This window comes from Ranitomeya variabilis, chromosome 8 (assembly GCF_051348905.1).
Source record: "Ranitomeya variabilis isolate aRanVar5 chromosome 8, aRanVar5.hap1, whole genome shotgun sequence".
In the NCBI taxonomy this organism is placed as follows: Eukaryota; Metazoa; Chordata; class Amphibia; order Anura; family Dendrobatidae; genus Ranitomeya; species Ranitomeya variabilis.
This window is the reverse complement of record NC_135239.1, coordinates 7,183,902-7,202,229: the sequence shown is the minus strand read 5'-3', so window position 1 is coordinate 7,202,229 and position 18,328 is coordinate 7,183,902. Positions and strand designations below refer to the sequence as shown.

General features: G+C 54.7%; 1 protein-coding gene and 4 non-coding genes across 6 annotated transcripts; all 5 read right to left on the bottom strand.

Moving 5' to 3' along the window:
* Nucleotides 1-6,320: 6,320 nt before the first annotated feature.
* Nucleotides 6,321-6,451, bottom strand: LOC143788992 (small nucleolar RNA SNORA35). The gene has a single exon (XR_013218807.1). It is a non-coding gene; the product is annotated as a small nucleolar RNA SNORA35 (small nucleolar RNA).
* Nucleotides 6,452-6,494: 43 nt separating this feature from the next.
* Nucleotides 6,495-14,785, bottom strand: RPS8 (ribosomal protein S8). 2 transcript variants are annotated; one of them, XM_077278531.1, is made up of 6 exons: nt 14,606-14,785; nt 13,017-13,123; nt 12,591-12,690; nt 12,177-12,352; nt 8,941-9,070; nt 6,495-6,666 (listed from the first exon to the last, which is right to left on the bottom strand). In XM_077278531.1, exons 1-6 carry the CDS (start codon nt 14,607-14,609, stop codon nt 6,557-6,559), a joined length of 627 nt encoding a protein of 208 aa, XP_077134646.1. In that variant the 5' UTR covers nt 14,610-14,785; the 3' UTR covers nt 6,495-6,556. The 2 variants fall into 2 exon arrangements, with proteins under 2 accessions (XP_077134646.1, XP_077134645.1); XM_077278530.1 differs by lacking the exon at nt 14,606-14,785 and adding an exon at nt 14,295-14,346.
* LOC143788976 (small nucleolar RNA SNORD38) lies at nt 12,063-12,134 on the bottom strand. The gene has a single exon (XR_013218792.1). It is a non-coding gene; the product is annotated as a small nucleolar RNA SNORD38 (small nucleolar RNA).
* LOC143788979 (small nucleolar RNA SNORD46) lies at nt 12,759-12,864 on the bottom strand. Its single transcript, XR_013218795.1, has one exon. It is a non-coding gene; the product is annotated as a small nucleolar RNA SNORD46 (small nucleolar RNA).
* Nucleotides 13,191-13,269, bottom strand: LOC143788975 (small nucleolar RNA SNORD55/SNORD39). Its single transcript, XR_013218791.1, has one exon. It is a non-coding gene; the product is annotated as a small nucleolar RNA SNORD55/SNORD39 (small nucleolar RNA).
* Nucleotides 14,786-18,328: the final 3,543 nt, after the last annotated feature.

The window sequence follows — 18,328 nt, the reverse complement described above, 5'->3', positions numbered from 1 at the left end:
GCGCCCCAATACATAGGGACCCCCACGAGCTAGACTAGAGGGCGCCCCAATACATAGGGACCCCCACGAGCTAGACTAGAGGGCGCCCCAATGCATAGGGACCCCCACAAGCTAGACTAGAGGGCGCCCCAATACATAAGAACCCCCACAAGCTAGACTAGAGGGCGCCCCAATACATAGGGACCCCCACGAGCTAGACTACAGGGCGCACCAATACATAGGGACCCCCACGAGGTAGACTAGAGGGCACCCCAATACATAGGGACCCCCACATGCTAGACTAGAGGGCGCCCCAATACATAGGGACCCCCATGAGCTAGACTAGAGGGAGCCCCAATACATAGGGACCCCCACGAGCTAGACTATAAGACACTTCAATACACAGGGACCCCCACAAGCTAGACTAGAGGGCACACCAATACATAGGGACCCCCATGCTAGGCAAAAGGGGCCCCCAATACTCAGAAAACCCCTATGCTAGGCCGGAGAGCACCCCAATAAACAGCGGACCCCTGTGCCAGGCGGCACCCCAATACACAGAAACCCCCACGTGCTAGGCTAGAGGGCGCCCCAATACATAGAGACCGCAACATGCTAGGCTAGAGGGTGCCCCGATACACAGGACCCCCTAAAGAATATCCACATACAGATCACCGATGCACAGCAGCCAATACATAAGCAGTACCCCGCACTGCTACCCCGATACACAGCACCCTCCGGATACACCGCGGCCTCCCCGGTGTACAGCCCGCCATACCTCACAGTCTGCTCTGACGATCATGCCGAAAAAGGCAGAACAAGCGGCATCCGAGTCTTATATGCGCCCCCAACCTCGCGTGATTTCTTCAGTCCCCGCCCACAACGAGACGGCGGCCATCATTCTGGAGCCCAGCTCCGCTCCGTCACGTGCTCTGTGTCACACTCAACTCTTTCCCCACTGCTGTCACTTCCGGCGGTGACTGCATTATCAATTCCCCTGATTATCAGGCTCTGAAGGTTCCTAACTACTCACGGAGCTCATTTCTTCACTGGTGTTCGGGTCACAACATAGAAGCCCGGACAGAGATCGCAATGTCACCGCCGCTCCTCGGTCACCTCACACCGGGCGGAACGGCACCGACCATCCCAGCTCCTCACCCCTGGCGGACTGACACCAACACATGCGGACTCCTCACCCCCACCACATACCGGCTCCGCGGTCACCTCACCCCAGGCGGAGCGGCCCCACCACATACCGGCTCCGCTGTCACCTCACCCCAGGCGGAGCGGCCCCACCACATACCGGCTCCGCGGTCACCTCACCCCGGGCAGAGCGGCCCCACCACTTACCGGCTCCATGGTCTCCTCACCCCAGGCGGAGCGGCCCCACCACATACCGGCTCCATGGTCTCCTCACCCCGGGCAGAGCGGCCCCACCACATACAAGCTCCGCGGTCTCTTCACCCCAGGTGGGGCGGCCCCACCACATACCGGCTCTGCGGTCACCTCACCCCAGGCGGAGCGGCCCCACCACATACCGGCTCCGCGGTCACCTCACCCCAGGCGGAGCGGCCCCACCACATACAAGCTCCGCGGTCTCCTCACCCCAGGCGGAGCGGCCCCACCACATACAAGCTCCGCGGTCTCCTCACCCCAGGCGGAGCGGCCCCACCACATACCGGCTCCGCGGTCACCTCACCCCGGGCGGAGCGGCCCCACCACATACCGGCTCCGCGGTCACCTCACCCCAGGCGGAGCGGCCCCACCACATACCGGGTCCTCGGTCACCTCACCCCAGGCGGAGTGGCCCCACCACTTACCGGCTCCATGGTCTCCTCACCCCAGGCGGAGCGGCCCCACCACATACAAGCTCCGCGGTCTCCTCACCCCAGGCGGAGCGGCCCCACCACATACCGACTCCGCGGTCTCCTCACCCCGGGCGGAGCGGCCCCACCACATACCGGCTCCGCGGTCTCCTCACCCCAGGAGGAGCGGCCCCTCATACCGCCTCCGCGGTCACCTCACCCCAGGCGGAGCGGCCCCACCACATACCGGCTCCATGGTCTCCTCACCCCAGGCGGAGCGGCCCCACCACTTACCGGCTCCGCGGTCTCCTCACCCCAGGCGGAGCGGCCCCACCACTTACCGGCTCCGCGGTCACCTCACCCCGGGCGGAGCGGCCCCACCACTTACCGGCTCCATGGTCTCCTCACCCCGGGCGGAGCGGCCCCACCACATACCAGCTCCGCGGTCATCTCACCCCGGGCAGAGCGGCCCCACCACTTACCGGCTCCATGGTCTCCTCACCCCAGGCGGAGCGGCCCCACCACTTACCGGCTCCGCGATCACCTCACCCCGGGCGGAGCGGCCCCACCACATACCGGCTCCATGGTCTCCTCACCCCAGGCGGAGCGGCCCCACCACATACCGGCTCCATGGTCACCTCACCCCAGGCGGAGCAGCCCCACCACATACCGGCTCCATGGTCTCCTCACCCCAGGCGGAGCGGCCCCACCACATACCGGCTCCATGGTCACCTCACCCCAGGCAGAGCGGCCCCACCACATACAAGCTCCGCGGTCACCTCACCCCAGGCGGAGCTGCCCCACCACATACCGGCTCCATGGTCTCCTCACACCAGGCGGAGCGGCCCCACCACTTACCGGCTCCGCGGTCACCTCACCCCGGGCGGAGCGGCCCCACCACATACCGGCTCCATGGTCTCCTCACCCCAGGCGGAGCGGCCACACCACATACCGGCTCCATGGTCACCTCACCCCAGGCAGAGCGGCCCCACCACATACAAGCTCCGCGGTCACCTCACCCCAGGCGGAGCGGCCCCACCACATACCGGCTCCATGGTCTCCTCACCCCAGGCGGAGCGGCCCCACCACATACCGGCTCCATGGTCACCTCACCCCAGGCAGAGCGGCCCCACCACATACAAGTTCCGCGGTCACCTCACCCCAGGCGGAGCGGCCCCACCACATACCGCCTCCGCGGTCACCTCACCCCAGGCGGAGCAGCCCCTCATACCGCCTCCGCGGTCACCTCACCCCAGGCGGAGCGGCCCCACCACATACCGGCTCCGCTGTCACATCACCCCAGGCGGTGGGCCCCACCACATACCGGCTCCGCGGTCACCTCACCCCAGGCGGAGCAGCCCCACCACATACCGGCTCCGCGGTCACCTCACCCCGGGCGGAGCGGCCCCACCACATACAAGCTCCGCGGTCACCTCACCCCAGGCGGAGCGGCCCCACCACATACCGGCTCCGCGGTCACCTCACCCCAGGCGGAGCGGCCCCACCACATACCGGCTCCGCGGTCACCTCCTCCCAGGCGGAGCGGCCCCACCACATACCAGGTCCTCGGTCACCTCACCCCAGGCGGAGCGGCCCCACCACATACAAGCTCCGCGGTCACCTCACCCCAGGCGGAGCGGCCCCACCACATACCGGCTCCGCGGTCACCTCACCCCAGGCGGAGCAGCCTCACCACATACCGGCTCCGCGGTCACCTCACCCCAGGCGGAGCGGCCCCACCACATACAAGCTCCGCGGTCACCTCCCCCCGGGCGGAGCAGCCCCCCCACATACCGGCTCCGCAGTCACCTCACCCCAGGCAGAGCGGCCCCACCACATACAAGCTCCGCGGTCACCTCACCCCAGGCGGAGCGGCCCCACCACATACCGGCTCCGCGGTCACCTCACCCCAGGCGGAGCGGCCCCACCACATACCGGCTCTGCGGTCACCTCACCCCAGGCGGAGCGGCCCCACCACATACCGGCTCCGCGGTCTCCTCACCCCAGGCGGGGCGGCCCCACCACATACCGGCTCCGCGGTCTCTTCACCCCAGGCGGAGCGGCCCCACCACATACCGGCTCTGCGGTCACCTCACCCCAGGCGGAGCTGCCCCATCACATACCGGCTCCGCGGTCACCTCACCCCAGGCGGAGCTGCCCCACCACATACCGGCTCTGCGGTCACCTCACCCCAGGCGGAGCTGCCCCACCACATACCGGCTCTGCGGTCACCTCACCCTGGGCGGAGCGGCCCCACCACATACCGGCTCCTCAGTCACATCACCTCAGCTGCACCATTTCCAGAGAAAACGACTCATTGGTCTGTTCAAGGCATTTACCAGGGCAGCCCGGTGGCTCAGTGGTTAGCACTGCAGCCTTGCAGCGCTGGAGTCCTGGATCCAAATCTCACCAAGGACGATATCTGTCAGGAGTTTGTATGTTCTCCCCGTGTTTCCTCCCACCTTCCAGACAGATAGGGATTCTAGATTGTGAGCCCCTTCGGGGACAGCGATGATAATGTGTGAACTGTAAAGCGCTGCGGAATGTGTTGGTGCTATATAAAAATAATTATCAGAAAAGTGAGGTTCAATGCAAAAATTTGTCAGGAAGATGACCAGTGTGAACAGAGAGTAATGTGGAGGCACAGGGAATATTTTTCTAACATTATTCCATTTGCTTACCATTCCTGTTCGCCCTTGTATGTGGGAGCTCGGGGCTTCCCCACTTCAGACCATCAGTTTAGACTTTTTATAGATTGCAAATCTTTACGCAAATGTTCTCCAGGCTAGTCCACCACCCAGTGATCACACACATTTTTACTATAGAAAAAAGTAAAAGCTTAAGAAACGCAAACTATGGATCGGGGCACAAAGAATTTTCATGTGAGTGGGAGAAGCCGGTTTTTAATGTGCAGACATAAAATAATAAAACCCCACCAGATAATGCTGCGCTGTGCATGGAAATAGTCTTGTTGCATTTACATTTCCTTTGTCTCTCTCCACCTGGGAGCGTCGGACATTTTCCCCACATTCACCCACGGTCTCCAGCGATCCAGGCAGACGGTAAGAATCAGAAATTAATAGATCTTCACACATGTAACACGAGGAGATGCTGAACTTTATTGTTTTATACAAGGACTGAGAAATCACATTACACAGCTGGTGGAAACTCGCCATTTTATTAAATACATCACAGCATGCACAGAAACATTTCCTGTTCTGCAGAAGAAAAGCTCATGGCTGTAAATGCAGAAACTCGTGTTAAGTGCTCGCTACTCAAGCTTGCGGAGTATCGTGGTGCTCGAGTGACATGCTTAAATCACCACCCTGCATGTTTTGCAGCAGTTAGCACAAAAAAACACAAGCGTGATTGCCTGGCAATCCCTGTATGTTTTTTGGCTGTAACCCTGCAACATGCGGGGCGCAGACTCAAGGAGCGAGAAATTGCACTCAGCGCAGACTTCCGGTAGCAAACACCACAAGCACAATGGATAGTTGCAGTTTATGAAATGTATACGGACATCAATAAGGGGGGACTGGACGGACGTTACAGTGTGTGCACGCTCCACGCTTGGCTCTGTACTCCCTGCAGCATTAGATGTGCTGCGATACCTTCTGCACAGAGCAGGGTAACTGTCATCAGCAGCAGACAACCCTAACTCTGCTCTGTCCTCCATGGCAGACGTTTACCGCACACAGTTGTCGTGTCTGGTCCCTCTACACCAGGGGTCTCAAACTGCATTCCTAGAGGGCCTCAGACCTGCGCGTTTTCAAGATTTCCTTAGCATTGCACAAGGTGCTGGAATCATTCTGCACAGGTGATTAAATTATCACCTGTGCAATGCAAGGAAATCCTGAAAACATGACCTGTTTGCGGCCCTGGAGGAATGCAGTCAGACCTCTGCTCTCCACCTCACCCCACACCGTTGCCTTGCACACAACTTGTCTCTTGCAGCCATTACCACATCACGGCAGACTCAACCATCACTCAGCTCCCACATGTGGACTAGATGCTCCCCAGCAGTCTTCATAGCTCACCCTAGAATACACTGCATTCACATTTTAAAGGGAACCAGTCATTACAACTGACTGTCCAAACCACAGGCAGCATGAATCCTACTGCACTACCGCAGCCAGGTCGTACATGGCAATGTTCTCTGAAAAAAACAGCCGGGGATGACGATGAGTCTCTGCCGAGTATTGCGAGGGATGTCCCCGGTCGGCTGCTTCTATGGCGGTGTACACTTGTCAGTCCTGGGGAGCTTTACAAGGAGAAGCCGCTGGGGCCATACTGCACAGCACACAAAGTAGGTTTCAGCAGCTGCACAGCCCCGGTCTGATTTATGCAGCATTTGCTGAATGACAAGTTCCCTTTAGATAAAAATGCTACTTCACCTTTACATGAGGGTCTTCCATAGCAACACAAGCCTTCTCCTACAAGCACCAGCAGCACATCCCCCCAAACAGCCCAATATGACGAGGACACAAATCACAGCAGACCGATTATTGTGCATCATCCACAGAGCAATGACGACACATTTGTACCCAGCCATCGGGAAGGACGGGACATTGCAGGGCCCCGGCCTTTCTGCAGGAAAGGATTTGTTCTAGCACCGGAATGAGACCCCAAAGCCAAGGTGAAGACTGAGGGGACACTTATCAGTGCACAGTGACGTGAGCCGGCAGAGAATAAGCCACACAGAGCAAAGCCTTGTATTAAACGTCTGTTTATTACACTTTCGTTTACGTGGAGAGAACAGTTGGGGAACACGTTTATTTGCCTTTTTTCGCCTTGATCTTCCTCAGGTAGAACTCCAATTCCTTGCCCTCGAGGACATATCCGTCAGCTCTGCCGCACTGGCCGGGTCTGGAGGCGATACAGGCTGTGAAGAGAATGGACGCAGATTACACACTGCGAAGCTTATACCCTACACCCGTCATCTCCATCTGTTCCAAGACTACAACGCCCAGCATGGAAGACGCTGGCGGAGAAACGCGCGTCTGGGTGAGGGACGCTGGGGCTCCGGTTCGGAGGCAACATCCATCAGGTAATTACCAGTCATGTACTTGTGGACTGACAGATGACGTTTACCTATAGGCCATTACTGCATTCACACTAGATATATGAACTTTAGATCCATTGCTCGCTAGGAGATTAGGGTCAGACCTTGGCTGCCTCTAAACCTTTCCTAGAATACAATCTGGGCATTGGAGTTAGTTTAGGAGGTTGGAAGCGATTCATTTTGCATTTGCTCTTTGATTGATGCTCTGTATAATCTCTTTATACAATTTATAATTATATTTCTGATATTTTTACATTCCCTGTTCCTGCTTTATTAGCCCCGTGTCCCCTGCAGTATCTTCGCTATCTGTATCAAGTGTTTTCTTTTTATAATTTTTTTTTTTTTTTTTTTTTTTAACTTTTCGGAATAAAAATTATATTTTTAATTTTACTGGTGTATCTCTTCCTCTTTTCACATGCTAATCGGTTGGTTATGTACTTAAAGTGCCCCTCTTTCTATTTAGGACTTTGTTGAATTATTTTTTTATGGTCTTATTTTGCACCAATTTCTCTATATGATCCAAGTATGTGAATGTGTATACTATGAGCGGTGCGCGTGCTGAATGTGTATACTATAAGTCCATGTGTGTTTTTTCTCTGAACATAGCCACTTGATCAGATGGGCAGAGAAAGGTAGCGGATTCACTTCTCTGATGTTAAGAAAAAAAACAAAAACAACACAAATGGAGCTCATTTTAACTCATTTCATCACAGTCCCGTTTTTTAGGGGATCCAGACAGAACACATGTCATATTCTGCCTTGGGCATGCGCAGTTCGCGCTGCCCGACCACTGACATCACTTGATGTCTTGCTTACTGCGCCGCCCGAGATCCCGCCCCGCAATGTGAATAATTCATAAGAGACTGCAGGGCGGGATCTCGGGCCGCACGTGCGCGCAGGCAGCAAGACATCACGTGTTGTCCATGGTCGGGCAGCGCGAACTGCGCATGCCCAAGGCAGAATATGACAGCGCAGGCGCCTGGAGAATTGAATAACGCCAAGGAGGTGGCGCCCGGCTCGCAGAATAACGGATGTGGTGCGTCTGGATTAGGGGGGAAAGACCTGCCCCCGTGGCGATTTGAAGGTGTGAGGGACAAATTTAAAAAGCGATTATTTCTGCAGTGCAACGAACAAGAACTAAAAGAGCCACCTTGTCCAAATACAGCATTAGTGCTGCACAAGATGGCTCTTTTAGTTACTAACGCCTGGGGGGGGGGGGGCAGGTTCCCTTTAAAGGGATGTTCTTGTAGCTTTCCTTAGACTCACTAGCTCATCTGTTCATACAATGGCTGCTGATGGAGGAGATGTGACCGGGTCGCCCAGCAGCCTCCAATATAAAAGTCTTTCCCATGCAAGATGTTTTATAATTGGAGGAAGATTGAGGAGAATGAGATCACACATTGTATGGACAGAAGTGCTGAAAAGTGGGAGAAAGCTGCACAGAGAGAAAACGGATGACCTCTTTAAGAAAACCAAGACGCTTGAAGTTGTCCACTACTTGAACAACTCCTTATACCGCGCGCTTGGCCCCGACAAAATATAAAGCCTATACTCCCCTCCCCCCCCCGTGCTGGCGCCGTGCCACAGTGTCACTCGCTCTCCCACGGGCTCCAGCGCGGCTATAGAACATGTGACCCCGGCGCCCAATCAGCGCTGGCATCAATCTCTTCACCTTTGGACAAACTGAACCTAAAGATGAAGTCTGGGCTGATCTCAGATTTCCTCTTAATGTTCAATTTATCCAAAGGCGGTTAAATGGACGCCAGCACTGACTGGGTGCCAGGGTCACGTGTCGTCATACAGCCGCACAGGAGCTGCTGGGAGAGCGAGTGCAGCCACCGTGGGAGCGGCACCTGTACAACAAGTGCGTATAAGGTTTATTTATCGGGGCCAAGCGAGAGGTATGAGCAGGAATTGTCCAAGTAGTGGACAACCCCTTTAATGAAGACACTGGAGGGAACATTCGCTCCTATTATGTTACCATGAGGTCGCGCTCAGGACTACAGTTACAAGAAACAATATGAAATCCTTCTTGATGCAAACGGGTCTGACTAGAAGATTGGGGGGTGACGCCGCCAGTCACCGACCACTCACCAAGGAGTTTTCCCTGCTGGAACTGCTCCTCCAGCAGAGTACTAATCTTCGCGGTCTTTTTGCGCTCTTCGTATTTCTTCAGCGTTTTCTTGGATCTTTTCTTGTTCAGGATTTCCTCCTCTTCTGGGGTCTGAAAGCAAAATGCAAGAAAGTAATTCCAAATGTGAACTTAATTTAGGGCAGAGCAGACCTGATCTACATGGTCACAACCTTCCTTAGGCTACGTTCACACTTGCGTTGCGTCGGGCGCAGATTCGGCGACGCATAGCGGCGCATGCGCCCCTATATTTAACATGGGGGCACATGGGCATGCGTTGTCTTGCGTTTTGTGACGCATGCGTCATTTTTGGCGCAAGCGTCAGGGCGCACAGGACGCTGCATGTTGCATTTTTTTGCGCCGAAAATCATGCCAAAATTGGACGCATGCGTCACAAAAAGCTGCGTTTTGCATGCGTTGCCGACGCTGCGCCGCACAACGCAAATGTGAACGTAGCCTTATCCACCGCCATGCTCCTCTGTGCCTGCAGTGTCTGACCGATCACCAAATGCATCCAAGGTGCAACAGAAGCTGCGCCGGCACGCGAAACAGAAAAGTGTTAACATTGGTGGTGGTGGCGAGATAGACAATGGCCACATGGGTCTTGGCATCTAAGCTGCCATCTGTCCATGTAGAAGGAAAATTGGCCATAAAGCCACATGAGACCATCGGAGACATTAATCTATGGCCCCTTTAGGCTGTGTGCACACTTTGCGGCGTCCTCTGCGGGTTCTCCCGCAGCGGATTTGATAAATCTGCAGGGCAAAACCGCTGCGGTTATCCCTGCAGATTTATCGCGGTTTGTTTTGCGGTTTCCGCTGTGGGTTTACTCCTATACTATTGATGCTGCATATGCAGCAATATGCAGCATCAATAGTAATGTTAAAAATAAAAAATGGTTTATACTCACCCTCTGACGTCCCGATCTCCTCGGCGCTGCACGCGGCGGTCCGGTTCCAAAGATGCTGTGCGAGAAGGACCTTCGTGACGTCACGGTCATGTGACTGCGGCGTCATCACGGTCATGTGACCGCGACGTCACCGCAGGCCCTGCTCGCACAGCAACCCTGATACTGGACGGCCGCGTGCAGCGCTAAGAGGTGAGTATATCATTTTTTATTTTAATTCTTTTTTTTTTTTTACACAAATATGGTTCCCAGGGCCTGGAGGAGAGTCTCCTCTCCTCCACCCCGGGTACCACCCGCACATTATCCGCTTACTTCCTGCATCGTGGGCACAGCCCCATGCGGGAAGTTAGCGGATCAATGCATTCCTATGGGTGCAGAATCGCAGCGATTCTGCACAAAGAAGTGACACGCGTTTTTTCCCGCAGCATGTGCACAGTGGATTGCTGTTTCCATAGGGTTTACATGTAAATGTAAACGCTATGGAAACTGCTGCGGACCCGCAGCATCAAAATTGCCGCGGATTCGCGGTAAAACCCGCAAAGTGTGAACATGGCCTTAGTTCATCAGAATTCCTATCAGATGTCCGACGTCAGACACTATGGAGGAGGCATTCACTGACCAGGACCAGTGCTGGATCACACAGACCTCAACGCTCCTGATGGGCCGGTGTTCTGCTAATAAGCCCCAGCGGACAGACAGACCTTTCTGACTCAACAGCTTCCAAAATGATCAGTAATAAAAGGAGAAGCGCCACAGTTCTCCAAACCATTCGATCAGGTTATGCCAACGCCTAAAGTCCAGACACATGATCGCTGCAGACAATCACTGGCAGCTGCAGTGTCCTTGTCACCGCTGCTGCCAGAGATTGGTTATCAGTGAAGTGTCCTGACAGAAAATGGCGCAGGAACCGAGCAGCACTGACACAGGAGTGGTGGAGGTGAGGGACTGGCGAATATAAACCCAAGATGACCAGGGACACCATCGCACACTGTCTGGGTTCTCTGCACAGGTACATTTACCCCAATATAACATTCAAGCCCATAATGCACACCAGACAGGGCCAGCCATGGACTCCAGTGTCCGCTCACTGCCCAATATCCACATGGAAGGATTTCCTCACTTATGTCTATAGCTGTTGTGTCCAAAACCAATCCCCGATTCTCACCAAGGCCGGGGCCACACTGATGTATGTTCTCTAGCGAGAGAATCAGCTCATGACACTCAGCTCCAACTGTCTGACCGAGCGTCGCCTTACTATGATCCGATTCTGCATGAGTGAATCGCAGCCCAGGTGCGGAGAAGATGGAGAATGTAATTTCTCCATTGTGCGAGTCTGCAGATGTCGCACTGCACACTGATTCCATCCGAGAGCAGCCCCATGTGTCACACGCACCCATAGATTTGTATGGTTGGGTGTGTGATTTTAATTCTGGAGTCACTCCCAGAATGCTGCCGAATTGGCGTGAGAACAGAATTGCAAATCTGCACTGCCTCATAGAATAAGATTGGGCCGAGTGCGATCATATAAAAACATCACATAGCACTTGGCCGAGTTATACACCAGTGTGAGCGAGCCCTTACACCGAGCACACGCTGGAAATTGTGTCTTAACCCATTAAGGTGGGAATACTTCACCATCGGATTTTTCACACTGAACAGAAAAACGTTTGCATCTTAAGAGGCTGAACACAGATCTCCCTGCTCACAGCTGAAGGTTTGTTACTGCTGCGCCCGATGCAGGCAGAGTTCTTCTGTCTGACATGAAACAACTAGAACCCTCAGGTACCGGAAGTCTGCAATGTGCAGGTCTCCAGAATATAATGTTACAAGTACTATCTCACCATTCCCAGGATCTCTACTGTGTTCAGATTAAAAAGCGTCAGAACTTTTCACTATCCATAGACTTAAAGAGCCCTTCAGGAGGCTCAGGCAGTCACTGCGTCTTGCAGGCGGACCACCACAGGGTCCAGTACCGGCTGCCTGAACCTTAGGGGGTATAAAGTCAGCAGGTGGCAGAGACTGCAGCCTGAGCAGATTCTGATCAGACCTGTCACATGATTGGAGCGGTGGTCACTAACAGGTTTCTCTCTATCCTACTGCAGGAGGTCTTTGGAACGAGCGCCCCCAGACCTCGCCGATCGCCAGGAGGATGAGCTCCGCACGGAGGCAGATTTTTGTCTTCCTCAGATATATAGGAATCATCTCTTTTCATTCAGTAGCAGAACTGGACAAAATTATCATCACTGGAAGACACGGGGAAGGGAGATTATGGCGGAGCAGCATAAGACTTACCAGCTTGGCTCCCTTCTTGCGTCCAAGCGGTGTGGCGTAGTGCGCTTCATACCACTGTCTGTAGGGGGTGCTGTCTATCAGAATAATGCAGTTTTTCACCAGGGTCTTGGTTCTGACCAGCTCATTGTTGGAGGCATTGTAGACAACGTCTATGATCCTGGTTTTGCGGGTGCAACCTTACAGGAAAGAAACATTACGTTAACATGAGAACAGATGCGTTCACGAGCAGCGAGCAGAAAGTCATGGCACGGTCAGCACTATGACAGATCCTATCATGGTGAGGCCCACAAGTCAGAATGACCGTAAGGCTTCACATAAGGTCTCAGTTTTCATCACACGTACCACCTGTCATCTACCCCATCTTCCCTGGCTTACAGCACTGATCTGCACAGTAAAGTTCAGGGCGTCACTTACATTCAGAGCCCCAGGAGAAGTTGCCAGCGTCCAACCTCAGAGCGCGGTATTTCTTGTTCCCGCCGCGGACTCTCACAGTGTGAATACGACGAGGACCGATCTGCGGCAAGAAAACTACGTCCTCAGTTAAAAACATAAAATGCTGAAACCTTTTAATACAATTAGAGCAACGCGTCAGTGTAACTATGACAATCCTCTCATCGGCCGGCAGCATAACCGGAGGCCAAAACGACCACCACTGCCGCCCTAAGGGTAACATTTCATCACACGCGCTGCTGATCTATGGACCCCCCACCCACAGATGTGCGAGGGCAGAGCTGTGCTGCCACTAACGGAGCCGACCACTCGCGTAGCCATTGGTGACAAACGCCCCACCCCCGTTATTACAGCCCCAGATAATCCCACTAATAGATGCCGATCTCGAACCTTTGTGTTGGCAGCAGGGCGGCCCAGCTCATACTTCCTCTTCTTGTGGTAGGGCTTCCTTTTGCCTCCAGTCTTGCGGCGCTTGTGCCAGTTATCCCTTGAGATACCTGTGGGATAAAACAGTTACAATGAGAGCAAAATAAGTGACCCCCAACATTCAGTGGCAGGATGGGCAGAGTGCTCAGCTCTCCAAGGGAGTTTTCCACATTGCAAGTTCAGAAATTCGCAGCATGAAAAGGTCATCACATGCACTCTGCCCGGAGCCTGGCACCAGGTCTGCAGCACAAGAACCGTGCACACCCATTCCAGGGGCAAATCTGCAGCCTCCAGGGCACAAGGACAATATTAGGCACCAGCCGCTGTAAGACACAGGGGAACTAATAACAGGGTACGGGAGCTAGAATAATGCCCAGATAATGCCAGGCACCAGCCGCTAAGATACAGGGGAACTAATAATGGGGCACAGGAGCCAGGAGAGGGCACGGGGACAACGCCAGGTGCTGCTTACTGTAGAGTACAGAGGTCCAGCAAATAACAGGGGGCGCAGGACACTGCCCGGGGTCAGAGGGCGCAGAGACCACACCAGGGGCTGCTTACTGTAGAGTACAGGGGTCCCAGGACACTGCCCGGGGTCAGAGGGTGCAGAGACCACACCAGGGGCTGCTTACTGTAGAGTACAGGGGTCCTGCACATAACAGGGGTCCCAGGACACTGCTCGGGGTCAGAGGGCGCAGGGACCACACCAGGGGCTGCTTACTGTAGAGTACAGGGGTCCCAGGACACTGCTCGGGGTCAGAGGGTGCAGAGACCACACCAGGGGCTGCTTACTGTAGAGTACAGGGGTCCCAGGACACTGCCCGGGGTCAGAGGGTGCAGAGACCACACCAGGGGCTGCTTACTGTAGAGTACAGGGGTCCCAGGACACTGCCCGGGGTCAGAGGGTGCAGAGACCACACCAGGGGCTGCTTACTGTAGAGTACAGGGGTCCTGCACATAACAGGGGTCCCAGGACACTGCTCGGGGTCAGAGGGCGCAGGGACCACACCAGGGGCTGCTTACTGTAGAGTACAGGGGTCCCAGGACACTGCCCGGGGTCAGAGGGTGCAGAGACCACACCAGGGGCTGCTTACTGTAGAGTACAGGGGTCCTGCACATAACAGGGGTCCCAGGACACTGCTCGGGGTCAGAGGGCGCAGGGACCACACCAGGGGCTGCTTACTGTAGAGTACAGGGGTCCCAGGACACTGCTCGGGGTCAGAGGGCGCAGGGACCACTTACTGTAGAGCACGGGGGTTCCGCTAATACCAGGGCGCATGCACGGACTGTACCATCCGCTCGGGTGGGGGGCGCAGGGAGTTGCGGCTACACTGCAGTATGGCGGCGTCTATGTCGGGCCCGGATCCCGTATACACCACCACCCGGGGTCCACACTCAGCAGCTAAATATCTCCCAGATAAGACCCGGATTAGTGACCTCAGACGATAACCGACATCTCCTGGCAAGAACCGGGGGTCACGAGACTCGGCGCGGGCAGATGGAGGCGGATGGCGGGTCAGCCCCGCACAGACGGCGGAGCAGCCATGACATACCCATTCTCAGGCGCTGGCAGGAAAGAGGAAACGCAAAGGCTCTCGGGAAAGTTTGTTAGCCTCTAAATCTCGCGAGAAAAGGATGTGACGTCATACATAGCAACAGAGACGCCGCCAGAAGAGAGTACGGTGGCCGGCGGGAGACAAAACACGTAAAATCCCGTGCTCAGAGGGGGCGTCACTCCGGGGGAAGATAGGAGCACTGACGTCATTTATTACACCAGCTCTTACATTGAGGGGTCTGACCTGTGCCCCCATTTAGTGACCGAATGTTTTTATTCAGATTGTGGAGGCGCCAGAGTGATCGTCTGCAGCCGGACACTAATGCAGCCAGGCTCGGTGCACAGCACAGGGACGTCACGCTGCTCATGGCCCCCAACTCCAGCTCCTTCACATTATACCACCCAGGAGGCCAGGACTGAGCCCTGCGGCCACGACCCTCCCGACAGGCGGCAGCGCCCTCCGTACATGGGAAGGTGGTCTCCAGTGCACGATCGGGCAGATCGCAGCCAGACACCTGCTCGCCTTCTGTGCCCACTCGCCCCCAATGCTCACAGGGGAGGGTCCGGCGCAGTGTTTCAGTAGACAGCGCTGCAGTTCTTTCTTTGTGCAACAAATTCGGTTGTCCTTGATTTCAGGTGAAGACTGAAGTCTTAGGGTAAGTTCACACAGGGCGTTTTTTATGCTAATTTTCAGCTGCTTTTTACAGTACCAGCAGAGCCTATGAGACTTCAGAAATCTCCTGCACACATTGGTTGTTCGTGTGATCAGGATTTTGTGCTTTGCTGCGTTTTTTTGGACATAGAGCAGGTCACTTCTTTCAGCGTTCTTCACCCATGGACTTGGATGGCTCGTGCAAAAACGCAAGTATCATTATTTGCTGCTGAACAGTCAAGGACAGTCGCATTTACAAAGAGGAAAAAAGAAAAAAACGCCAAAAACACACCTACACCTGCATCTTTGCTTGTTTCCGGCCAAGAGGATCAGGTTTTGCTGCAGAAAAAAAAAAAGCAGCAACACCCAATGTGAACTTACCCTTACTGCGCAGATACATTGTAACAACCACTCAGCTGTGAGGCTCAGAGAGCAGACCCGATGAAGGTGGGAGGATAGCAGTAGGGTCCCGTGTGTGCTGTACATTGTCAGAACCGGAGCAGCCAGCCCAATGGGGAGAATGGGGGCCTCAGCCATGGGGCCCCCGTATCCTCCGCTCAGAGCACAGCGGCGCTCCTGGATGATGGAGTCAGACATTTCCTATGGGGCTGGTGAGTGCTATGTTCAGCAGTTACAGGAATGAACGCTGCAATACTGGGGTATAAGGGCCACACTGCTCTTCTATGGACATAAGCCAGGGGGGCACAAGTTCACAGCTTCCTGCTCTCACCAGATGGGATCAGTTAGTCACAAGTCACCTGTGGGTTCATGGCCGACCACTAATGCTTTGTGTGTAAGCCCCAATATACAGTAGAGGCGCAGCAGAGTCCACAGCTCTCACCTCCCCCATCATCACAACTTATAAGAATGGGCCGCTGTGCTCTGAAAGCTGCAGATATAACGTTCCTGGCTAGCAAATAAAGGGGTCACGCCAAGGAGACCTGTCTTTAGGCAGAGAAGTATTTACATGGATTTTTCCAGCAGCCGCCCCCTGATGTCCAGTACATGAGGGCCACGCAGCCGCCCCCTGATGTCCAGTACATGAGGGCCACACAGCCGCCCCCTGATGTCCAGTACATGAGGGCCACACAGCCGCCCCCTGATGTCCAGTACATGAGGGCCACACAGCCTCCCCCAAGTCCAGTACATGAGGGCCACATAGCCCCCTGATGTCCAGTACATGAGGGCCACACAGCCTCCCCCAAGTCCAGTACATGAGGGCCACACAGCCCCCTAGTCCAGTACATGAGGGCCACACAGCCCCCCGATGTCCAGTACATGAGGGCCACACAGCCTCCCCCAAGTCCAGTACATGAGGGCCACACAGCCCCCTGATGTCCAGTACATGAGGGCCACACATCCTGGGACTTTATTGGGATTGTACATCATTATCAGACTAAACTTATTTCTCATCCTTCACAGGACTAATCCGGTGTAACGGGGCACTGAGGAACAATGCACGACCTGCGGCCCCCAACTATACGTGGGCAGCCACACAGAAGGGCCCCGGCAGCAGAGGCGCGGGGACCGACAGGAAATAATGGTGCACGGTGCATCTCTGGGGGCCTCATACATCTGCACAAGGTCTCTGTCCCCGGCCAGCTCCTCTCTAGGCTCTGGGAGCTATTAGGCACCAAGAACAACAAAACCCATCCTCCGCTATAGAGCCGTGGGCATCAGCTCGGCCTTTTTAGAGCCTATTCAGAGGATTTAAAAGTTGATTTTACATAAAAAAAATGCTGCAAATACTCTTCATAAAAGCATTTATTGTTCTACTAGGAACTGTTCAAAATAAAGTGGAACCCCCCAGTACTGTGTGCAGAATAGAGATTGAATACGTTTCTAACAGGGGCTTATACCCAGTAAAATCAAAGAGCATTTGATGTTTTTTGATGTTGAAGCCATTTCTAATTGTTCATCAGTAACCTGGGACCGAATCATTAGAGCGCAGACGGTGGAGGGCAGCGTCCTGGAAGCAGAATTTGCACCTACCGGACATTTATTGTCTACACTTCATATGCCACAGAATGTAATATCCCTTTAAATTTTTAGGGTGGTCCCAGATTGGTTCAGAAACTCAATATTGGTCTTTGCCCCCCCAAAAAAAAAGGTTGTGCACCCACTCTGTTTTATGGCAATTTTCCACAGTCTGGGCACCTGAGTGGTGGCTTTTCAGACCATTTCCTTATGTCAGCCGGAAATTGAATGGAGCGACATTAAAGGGAACCTGTCACCCCCAAAATCAAGGGTGAGCTAAGGCCACCGGCATCAGGGGCTTATCTCCAGCATTCCGTAATGTATTCTGTAATGCTGTAGATAAGCCCCCGATGTATCCTGAAAGAGGAGAAAGACAGGTTAGATTATACTCACCCAGGGGCGGTCCGATCCAATGGGCGTCGCGGTCCGGTGCCTCCCATCTTCATCAGATGACATCCTCTTCTTGTCGTCACGCTGCGGCTCTGGCGCAGGTGTACTGATCTGTCCTGTTGAGGGCAGAGCAAAGTACTGCAGTGCGCAGGTGCTGGGCCTCTCTGACCTCTCCCGGACCCTGCGCACTGCAGTACTTTGCTGTGCCCTCAACAGGACAGATCAGTGCGCCTGCACCGGAGCCGCAGCGTGAAGACCAGAAGAGGACGTCATCCTATGAAGATGGGAGGCGCCGGACCGCGACGCCCATTGGATCGGACCGCCCCTGGGTGAGTATAATCTAACCTCTTTCTCATCTTTCAGGTTACAGCATTACAGAATGCTGTAGATAAGCCCTTGATGCCGGTGGGCTTAGCTCACCTTAGATTTTGGGGGTGACAGGTTCCCTTTAAATGGAGCATCGTGGTCAGACATTCAATGTCCATGGAAGCGATTGAAGCCGGTGCACTCAGCTGCTTCAGTCCACAGCCCCTGCAAGAAAGGAGGTCGTGGTTTGGTAATGGTTGAGAGGTGCAGCGAGTCGCTGACTTAGCGGACTGTCCAGCTGGAACTGGGGTCTCCACACTCAGATCCTCCATCCCTTCTCCATCTCCTTATGAGGCAGTGGACAGACAGATAAAGGGACGGTCACATTTTTTCCAT

What these genes read in the sequence shown, in the direction of transcription:
- RPS8 (XM_077278530.1), bottom strand. Translation starts at nt 14,331, where the DNA reads ATGCGCCCTGGTATTAGCGGAACCCCCGTGCTCTACA. An exon ending in CTTCTCCTGGGGCTCTGAAT is followed by an intron (nt 12,353 to 12,590) that starts GTAAGTGACGCC and finishes CTTTCCTGTAAG; the next exon opens with GTTGCACCCGCAAAACCAGG. An exon ending in CCAGCAGGGAAAACTCCTTG is followed by an intron (nt 6,667 to 8,940) that starts GTGAGTGGTCGG and finishes TTCTCTTCACAG; the next exon opens with CCTGTATCGCCTCCAGACCC.